The sequence below is a fragment of the Camelus ferus genome, chromosome 12 (assembly GCF_009834535.1).
Source record: "Camelus ferus isolate YT-003-E chromosome 12, BCGSAC_Cfer_1.0, whole genome shotgun sequence".
Classification (NCBI taxonomy): Eukaryota; Metazoa; Chordata; class Mammalia; order Artiodactyla; family Camelidae; genus Camelus; species Camelus ferus.
Genome location: NC_045707.1, coordinates 45377041 through 45387595, shown reverse-complemented (window position 1 = coordinate 45387595; position 10555 = coordinate 45377041). Strand labels below are relative to the sequence as shown.

General features: G+C 36.3%; 1 protein-coding gene across 1 annotated transcript; it reads left to right on the top strand.

The window, feature by feature from the left end:
* Nucleotides 1-2441: 2441 nt before the first annotated feature.
* On the top strand, nt 2442-10132 carry SNRPF (small nuclear ribonucleoprotein polypeptide F). The gene is made up of 4 exons (XM_014561566.2): nt 2442-2593; nt 4469-4594; nt 9334-9398; nt 9998-10132. The coding sequence occupies exons 1-4, from the start codon at nt 2591-2593 to the stop codon at nt 10062-10064; spliced, it is 261 nt and encodes an 86-aa protein (XP_014417052.1). The 5' UTR covers nt 2442-2590; the 3' UTR covers nt 10065-10132.
* Nucleotides 10133-10555: the final 423 nt, after the last annotated feature.

The following is a 10555-nucleotide window of genomic DNA, read 5'->3' as shown; positions in this document are numbered from 1 at the left end:
TGTCTATTTTATATTTAGTAGTTAGTATCTGCAAATCTGAACTCTCAATTTATCCCTCCACCACCCCTCTTCCCCCAACCCCAGTAACAACAAGCTTGTTCTCTATGTCCGTGAGTCTGTTTCTATTTTGTAAATAAGTTCATTTGTGTCATTTTTAAAGATTCCACATGTAAGTGATTATCATGTGGTATTTTTCTTTCTCTTTTTGGCTTACTTCACTTAGAATGACAATCTCCAGGTCCATCCGTGTTGTTGCAGATAGCATTATTTTACTCTCTTCAATGGTTGAGTAGTATTCCATCATAGATATATAGATATAGATATATAGACATAGATACAGTTATAGATATAGATACACCACATCTTCTTTATCCATTCGTCTGTCGATGGGCATTTAGGTTGTTTCCATGTCTTGGCTATTGTAAATAGTGCTGCTATGAACATTGGGGTGCATGCATCTTTTCAAATTAGAGTTCCTCTGGATATATGCCCAGGAGTGGGATTGCTGGATCATATGGTAAGTCTATTTTTAATTTTTAAAGGAATCTCCATATTGTTTTCCATAAAGGCTGTACCAAACTACATTCACACCAATAATTTAGGAGGGTTCCCTTTTCTCCATAACCTCTCCAGCATTTATCATTTGTGGATTTTTAAATGATGGTCATTCTGACTGGTGTGTGGTAATACCTCTTGTAGTTTTAATTTGCATTTTTCTGATATGAATTCTAATCTTATACCTGGTTCTATTATTTTCTTTTTATCCTTCATTACTTCATTATTTCTTCTGTTTGTGCTGTTTTTTTAATAGTTTCAAATCAATGGTAGAATAAAGCAGAAGATAAAAAGTGTGTAGCTTAATATAATGAGAAAAGAACTCAAAAGAAAGACAGAGACTATTCTGGGTCTATCTCTAATTCATGATATGACCACGCTGTCATCATCTACAAAATTAGAGGTTTAGTCTAGGTATCTGTAGGGTTCTGTCCTAAGTTTAAAATTCAGTGATTCATCAATGCCGACTTAAGAACTGGAGCACACTTGGCTCCTAACCACAGTATCAGATTTCCTTTGAGGTATGATTCTCTTTCTACAATGGTAGAAAAGAGACTTGGATTCTAACCTAGGTGTAGTGGCTATATGATTGAGGAAATTAATATATTCTGAGTCTTAATTTCTTCATTTGACAAAAATACCGTAGCTCCTAGGTTTGACATAATATGTATAACACTTCTACCAGACAGAGGCACTCAAATCTTGCCTTCCTCCCTGCCCCTCACTCCTTAAATCTACTCTGGTCATAACTGATTCTGACCATAATCATAGAAAAAAAATGTTGAGATTAGGAGAATAAAGAAAATAAAAGGAAGTGCTCATCAATTTCAAAAGTAACTTTCTAAATTCTTTCTCTTCTTGCATTTATATTTGTGGTTTTATTTATTTATTTATTTATTTATTTATTTATTTAAGGGAGAGCCAGCATTGTGTAAAGGAAAAATCTTAGGCTTTGGAGGCCTTTCACCTTCCACCTTCCAAAGTCTTACCCACTACTCCAGAATGCCTCAACATGCAACATTTAGATCTCAATTCCAAATTCATCTCCTTAGGGCCGCAAAAACAAACCAAAACAAACAAACAAAAAAAGCCCACTAAAAAACCCCAGTACTACAAGGTGTGTACTCTCCAATAACTGCATTTAGCATTCCAGATCATTGAGGTGAAAGTCTGTACTCGAGAAAAACAAGTGAAATTCTGATCAATATCATTACATTGGAAGGATTAATCGTGATTGCGCAAACATCCCTCACGTCCTGAATTATAAATACAGTATAAATACTGTAGCGGGTCTCTGCTCGCAATGCAAAAGCAAAAGATGTACAGGAAGACCACCGCACCGTATTTTAGACACCACCTGATCTCATCTGAAATATACTCTGTACTTGAGTCTCTTCGATGCGTTTCAACTCCCTTAACCTATCTAGTTTTGCTTTTCCTACTTCCTTTTTAGTGGGATAAAATGAGCATTACAGAATAGAGAGCAGTCAGATAGAAGAGGACCTGGGCAGAGGAGCCACCAAAGCATAGAATCTGTAGGAAAGTGAGGAAGAAACTGGAGAGCTCCGAACTCGTTCTCACAGATGTACAACAAAGGAAACACCCATCAGCCAAGCTGGAGAGAAATCACGCTCTACAGGGTACAGAGCGAACCCTCGAAGCAGGTGAGCAAACTCAGGCTGACCTCACTGCCTGAGCAGCCTAACAGGTACCCTCCCGTGGCGGCCGAGCGGCGGAAGGTTTCCCACAGCTCCTTGCGCTTACAGGAAGGCGCGCAAGCGCGCAGCGCCGCTGGTTGCCGGGACACACGGCGTAGCCACCTTCTCCAATCAGCACGCATCTCTTTCCGTCCAATCACAGAGGCCGAGAGAGCCGTGGTCGGAGGTGAAAGGTCACGCTGCTATTTGGCGGCCATTTCTCTTGAAGCTCCGCGGCTGGCGACCTACGGCAGCTGCTCCAGTTAGGAGGGTCGAACGACAGCTGAGTCGGCGGCGAATAGCCTGTAGCATTTGCCCACTACTGCATCAGTATCGCGATGGTAAGGAGAAAGAGAACGGCCAGAGTCGCTAAAGAGCGCGAAAGAGAGCGGGTGACCAGCCTCGTCGGGCCTGGTTCGCGCGTTTCCCATTCATCCGCGTGAGGCGCCGCGCGCCGGGCGGCCTGCCGCTTTCTCCCTTTCTGGGTTTCTGAGGCGCGCCCTCCTTCCGATGCTCTCCCTTCCCCCTATTCTTTCTTTGAACTCGAGCCTGAGGCACTTTTGCTGCCTGGGGCCACAGGTTCAGGGTAAAAATGAAGCGGTTTTTCACGTCCCACATATTACAGTCCAAAATCCGCTTTCATCCCGTGATGTTGGGAGGCCCCACAGCCCTTTGGGATACACAGCCCAGACTTTGAGCATTCATTTGTTAGTTTAGCAAATATTTATTAAAACTCCTGCTACCTGCTAGGGCCAGGTAATGTTCTAGGCGCTAGGAATATAAGGTGAAAAGTACTGATGCGGACCCTGCTCTAGGTTAACTGAATCTGTGTGGGAGACAAACATTAATCAAATAACGAAGAATATGTAACTTCAGTAATGTTAAATGCTAAGAAGGAAGCAAACAGGATGTTGTGAGTGGGCGCCGTGGTACATTAGAAGAGTGGTTAGTGTGGCATCCCTGGGAGGAGGGATTTAACCAGAAACGTGAACGATATGAAATATAGCCCTTTAAAGAGCAGAAAGAAGAGTGTGTACAAGAAACACAGGGAACATGAACATAGGGCCTAAGGAAAGAAGGACTGGCCAGTTGGAGGAATTGAGAGAAAGCCATAACTGCTTGCAAGAATAGTGGTAATGAAATATGGTCGGGCAAGATCTCTTAGGCCATATAAGGAGGTCTGGATTCTACTCCAAGTGTAATTGGAAGCCATCAAAAGATTTTAAGCAGAGATAGGGCATGATAAAATAATACTTTCAATGTGGCTAGTAAGTTGGAAAAAGACAAGAGTGAAAACTAGAGACATATTTGAGATTGTTCTAAATATGCTCATCTTAGAGGGGTTTAATAGCCAAGTTCTTGGATCCTTTCTTTGGGATGACGTGAACAGATGAGGGAAGGAAAAAAAGTCTGAATTCACTGGGGATACTATCGGTTTCCTGAACAAGCAACCATTAAATGGTTGCCCATATGTAAGAGACACTGCTAAGTCAAGTAAAACTCAGTCCTAACTCCTGGAATTCAAAATGAAGTACTGTCAAGCGTGATCTGCCCCTTCCTCCTTCTATAACCTCATACAAAACTAACTTATGTGTCCCTGAGATCACCTTGTTAATTCACTCTTTCCTGCTTTTACGTAGGTAGCCTCCTCTGCCTAGAACAGCCCTTTTCCCTCTGGAAATACTTCTCATCCTTTAAAACAAAGGCATTACTTTGGGCAACTCTTCCTTTTCTCTTAACCCTGGATTGTTTGGTACTCTTGTAGCACATCTCCTGTTACTACATTGGAAAATAATTGTCTATTTGTGTATGTTTTGACCCTCCCTCTTGCACTGGGGGCTTTTTGAGGACAGGGTTTTTTTGGGGGGAGGTTGTTTGTTTTTTTAAAAACTGCCTTTACCTTTGTTTCTTTATAGCCTGGAACAGTGAGTGATGTATAGTAGGTTTTCAGTGTTTCTTAAGTGAACAGTGAATACTTTTTGTGAGTCTTAATGGAGTGAAGATTAAATTGAGTATTTAAATTTCTCTGATGCTCTTCAACAAGTAAAAGTGAAAATTATGTAATAAAGCTAGAGGGAGTCAGAGTCAAGAGTGCTTCATTTGGATACCATAAAATATTGGTGATTTGGTAGAGAAGAGAGTAGGTAATGGAAGCCAAGCTAAAAAAAAATAATTGGATTTTGTGTGTGTGTGTGTGTGCTTTGTTCTTTGTACAGAGTTTGCCCCTCAACCCCAAACCTTTCCTCAACGGATTAACAGGAAAGCCAGTAATGGTGAAACTTAAGTGGGGAATGGAGTACAAAGGCTACCTGGTATCTGTAGATGGCTATATGAACATGCAGGTAAGCTGAAGAGTTATAAATTACGATTATTAAATTATATTTATTTTTTGACACCGTATTCTTCAAAGATTTAGTGTGACTTACAAGTATATAATTTAGCTGAAAAACGTAAAGCAAAATTCAGGAATAAAGTCAAGGCCAGGGAGATATTATAATTGTGATGAAGTGTTTATGAAGACATGTTAAGCCAAAGTTGAGTCACAGATTTGACTTAGTGGTTAAAGTAAGAAGAACTGAGACATTTGATTCACAATGCCATAAGAGAACTTTTGCTCTTAGTTTGAGGAAAAAGCAAAACTTTTCCTAGCACTTAGCTCTGAGGGAGAATTTAAGTGAAATTCTTAAGTCTTTGATGAATGATGAATTCACAACATCAAAGTAATTTGATGAAAGCAATTCCTGAGGGAGAAGACAGACTGACCAAAGGAATTGATGAACTGACTACATGTCTGTTAAACTAGCTTCTGTAAATGTTTCAGCCAGGTTGGTCTTTTTTTTTTTTTTAGCATTGTGGTAAAATATATATTACAGAATTTATCACTTTAACCTTTTCAAGTGTGCAGCTCACTGGCATTAACTACATTCACATTGTTGTGCATACATCACAATTACCCATTTCCAGAACTTTTTCATTATACCAAAGTGAAACTCTGTACACATTAAACAGTAACTCCCCATGCCCCCTATTCCCTGGTATACACTATTCTTTTTGTCTATTCTGGGTATCTCATATAAGTGGAATCTTATTTGTCCTCTTGTGTCTGGCATGTTTCATTTAGGATGGTGTTTTCAAGGTTCATCCATGTTGTAGCATGTATCAGAATTTTATGGTTGAAATAATATTCCATTGTATATAGTTGTCCCTTGGAATCCTTAGGGGACTGGTTGCAGGACCTATCTGGAATGTGGCATACTGAAATCCACAGATGCCGAGTCCATAGTTGGCCCTCCATATCTGTGGTTCTGCATCAGTGCAGTTCAAGCCCATGTTGTTTGAGGGTCAACTATATATATTGCATTTTAACCCATTCTTCTCCTGGTGGATATTTGGATTGTTTCCACCTTTTGGCTGTTGTGAATAATGCAGTGGACATAAGTGTACAAATACCTGTTAGAGTCTCTGCTTTAAGTTCTTTTGGATCTGTATCCAGAAATGGAATTGCCAGATCTTACAGTAATTCTTTGTACAATTTTTTGAGGAACTTCCAGACTTTTCCACAGCAGCTGCACCATTTTACACTCCATGTACAAGGAATCCAATTTCTTAACATGCTCACCAACACTTGTTATTTTCTTTTTTTAACTATAAATAGTCATCCTAATGAGTGTGAAGTGGTATCTCATTGTTTCAATTTGCATTTCCTTAATGATTAGTGATTTTGAGATCTTTTTTGTGTTTATTAATTGATTACATATCTTTTGAAAAATACCTGTTCATGTCTTCAGCCCATTTTAAAATTGGGGTGTTTAGTTGTTGTTATTGTTGTTGTTGCTTGATTATAATAGTGTCCAGCCAGGTTTTGAGGGAACAGTTTGAGGTTATATTTTGCTGAAGCTTAGGCATTTATGTGACTAATTAATGCTAATAAATGAACTTTAAAGCTTGCCTAAATAGGTGGTCAGTCCAGTCATGATTCCAGGTATTCTGTTTTAGTAGTGTTTGTAGGCTCAAAGCTGAGATTTTCCTTAAGTTAAGAGTTTGCCACCTGAACAGATGACACTCAGATCCTTGAAGTTCTTATAGAGCATGGTTTTGGCCTGGAAAATTTTCTAAGCAAGAATCTTTTACTTAGGCCATAGAAAAATCTGAAGACTGTACCTATTTGCTGAAAATGTTGCAAACTTAGATACTGGTGATAATTACACAATTTTATAAGTATACTAAAAACCACTGACTTGTATACTTTAAAAGAGAATTTTTGCTATAGGAATTATATCTCATTAAAAGAAAGGAAGAACAAATACCCATCAAATGTTTGGTTTTACAAGTAATGTAGCTTCCTAGTGAGCCTACCATTTTTACAAAATGTATCTCAGAGTAACTAACATTATGATGCTTTTGAGTTTGTTTTTTTGCTCAGTCAGTATTTATTGAGAGCCCATTATGTGCCTGGCATTGTGAATACACCAGTAAACAAAACAAAAGTCCCTGCCTTCAAGAAGATTATGTTTTAGTGGTGGGAGATGGTAATATAATGTGATGTGATATCAGGTAATTATAGATGCTTTGGAGAAAAAGCAGAAACAGAGAATGGAGTGACAAAAATATGCATATTAGATAGGATAGCCAGGGAAAGCCTCTCTTGAGAAAGCAAAGTTAAGCAGAGACCAGAATTGAATTAGCAGCTGAAGATATTTGCGAAAAGAGCATTCCAGTTTGAGGGAACAGCAAGTTGCAAAGGCTTTGTGGCAGATACATGCTTTTTCTGTTCAAGGCATGGCAAGAAGGCCAGGGCAGAGTGAGTTAAGGGATGAATGATAGAAAGGTTGGAATGGTAGTCAGGGAATGCCTTTTAAGAGATTGTAAGAACTTTGAATTTTATTTAAAATGTGGTAGTATACAAACAGCTCGTATAACTCAAAAAAAAAAAAAAAAAACCCACCAAAAAACAAACAGTGCAATCAAAATGAGCAGAAGACCTAAATAGACATTTCTCCAAAGAAGAAAGGCATATGAAAAGATGCTCAACATCACTAATTATTTAGAGAAATGCAAATCAAAATTACAGTGAGGTATCACCTCACACCAGTCAGAATGGCCGTCATGAAAAAGTCTACAAATAATAAATGCTGGAGAGGGTGCAAGGAAAAGAAAACCCTTCTACACTGTTGGTGGGAATGTAAATTGGTACAGCCTCTATGAAGAACAGTATGGAGATTCTTTAAAAAACTAAAAATGGAGTTACCATGTGAACTAGCAATCCCCCCCCAGACATAGATCCAAAAAAGATGAAAACTCTTAACTCAAAAAGTACATGCACCCCATGTTCATAACATCACTGTTTATAATTGGCAAGACATGGAAGCAATCTAAGTGTCCATCGATAGATGATGAATGGATAAAGAAGATGTGTGTGTTTATACACACACACACACACACACACACACACACACACACACTCTATGGAATACTACTCAGCCATACAAAATAATGAAATAATGCCATTTGCAGCAATATGGATGGACCTAGAGATTATCATACTAAGTGAAGTCAGACAGAAAAAGACAAATATTATGTATCATTTATATATGGAATTAAAAAATAATACAGATGAACTTATTTATAAAGCAAAAGTAGACTCATAGATGTAGAAAACAAACATGGTTACCAAAGGGGAATGGGGAAGATAAATTACAAGTATGGGATCAACAGATACACACCACTATAAATAAAATAAACAAGGATTTACTGTATAGTACAGGGTACTATATTCAATATCTTGTAATAACCTATAATGGAAAAGAATTGGAAAAAGTGTATATATATAATTGAATCACTTTGCTGTACATCTGAAACTAATGCAATATTGTAAATCAGCTATAGTTCAATTTTTTAAAATGTAATGAAGGCCTTTGGAGAATTATATGATTTAGAAACCAGTTAAATTTTGGTGAACATCTGCTGAAAATAATCACTTTTTAAAAAAAATTAGTTGATGTTACAAGTTTTGGTGTTTGTTTGTTTGTTTTTTAAATGGGGTACTAGGGATTGAATCCAGGACCTTGTGCATGCTAAGCATGCGCTCTATCACTGAGCTATACCCACCCACAAAATTAGTTGCTGTTAATACATTATTTCTGAGAGCTGTTACATAGAAAACTGATTATCTCAATAGCCACGTTTTTTCAGACAAAGCCATATCCTTTGGGTATAAGAGGTTACTTTCTTTTCTCTACAGGGGAAAGAATAATGTCCAGTACCATTTATTAATTCACTAACATGTTTTAAATGCCTCACCTCACATCTTCTCTAAGCCCCCTTTTTCTTTCTCTTTGCCTACTTGCCTAGTTACTGAAGGAAACTTCCTTCTTTCCTATCTCTCCTGTTGATTTCTTTTGTGAGTCCCAGTAGTGCTGATCATAATTTTTAAAAACTGCAAGTAAAGTTTATTACCTATGTATAGAAAGAAAGCTAAACATGTTGATGTAAAATTAAATAATAAAGTTCTCTGAAATAACTGTGAAGTTCACTCTTAATTGTTTAACCTCAAGAACTTGTTCTTTCCTGTTTATTAGCACATAATTTTAAAAAATTCTTATTCAGTTCTTTGGTTTGGTTGTTGACTAATATAAAAGTGTTTGGTATTTTAGCCATAGCTTTTGTATCCATTGGGTTCCTCAAAATGATATAATGCTATTACTCCAAGAAAAGTTGATACCTGGTTCTTTAGAACTGAGTTATTCACAGCTTATTCGTAAATTGGAGACTCTTCCTCAACATGTTGTTTACCATTTAATAGAAAGAAATAATATGTTACTGAGAAACTTAAAAAATTGCATTGAAATGAACTTTATTATATATTAGTTCTATATCCATCAATGTAAAACTTTACTGAATATATGAAACCAAAAAGTACTACAATGGTAATAGAAAGCTGATCTTCTAATTATTGATTATTGATAAATGTGAGTGTTGGTACCAAAAGGTCTCAGTTAATAAGTCCTCTCACCAGTATTAGGTGTGTAATACTATTTTCCTCCTATATGATTATATTAATACATTTTCTTTTTATTTAAAGCTTGCAAACACAGAAGAATACATAGATGGAGCATTGTCTGGACACCTGGGTGAAGTTTTAATAAGGTAACAAAACAGTAATAGTATATATAAGGAGTTATTGGTGAGCATTAGAAATACTTGTTTAAATAAATTAATTAGTGCCCCAATCTCAGAATTACTTTTAAAAAAAATCACTATTAATTTAATATAATATTCTACTACTAGACTTTAAGAGTCTTGAAATCATTAAACTTGACAAAGCAGATTTAAGTATTTTGGAGCTATTCATTAAGATTTTTTTTCTAGTGTTGAAATTAAACTTCCTAGCTCTTAACTGTACCTTTTTCAGTGGTTTTAGACACAAGAGCTTGGTTTTTAAATTTTAGGTGGGTCTGGCTGCTGTTAGGGATTTTTGTATTATATTTATTTTCTACAACTAGCTTCACACCTCCAAATTCTAGTCATTATTCCCTTTGGAAGATTATACAGATATCATTGTATAACAACGACATGGTAGAAAAATGAGTACCATGTGCTTTTTAACAAAAGTAAATTTTTTTAAAACGAGAAAGAAATGATATGTTGTAAATTTAGCATTCATATTTTTGAAATGAAAAAGTCTAGTAATAGTAATATGTGGTTTCTGGTTGGAACAACAAAATGGACTGTTTTTCTGTTTACAGGTGTAATAATGTCCTTTATATCAGGGGTGTTGAAGAAGAGGAAGAAGATGGGGAAATGAGAGAATAGCGTCTTTTGGGGGGAATTTTTTTATATATATTTGTAGACAATAAAGATCTGTTTGTTTTTCATCTTGACTGTGAGCTGTTCATATTCAGATATTTGCATGCAGAGTTCAGATGTTGAAAGAACTGAAAGATTATTCACAGAACTAATGGTTTAAAAGCTATCTAGCTTTATTCAAGTTGGTTTTCATATAAGCCCAATGCTGTATTTTTTTTTCTATAAGGGACATTTTTATGCTTTATAAATGTTTATGAAGATGAACTTAAGCCCTTATCTGTAATTACATATTAACTGAAACTTAAAAGCAACCATTCTTTTAAAGTTATTTTTGAGCCACTTTTGACATACATAAAGTTAAATATTTTCATAGAATTAATATAGATTGTATTATTTTCCTTAGTAGTCAAAAAAATTACATGTTAATTCTGTATCATTATAAGCTAAATGATGTACATATTATATCTAAAATTGAAACATTACCTGAAAATTAAAAT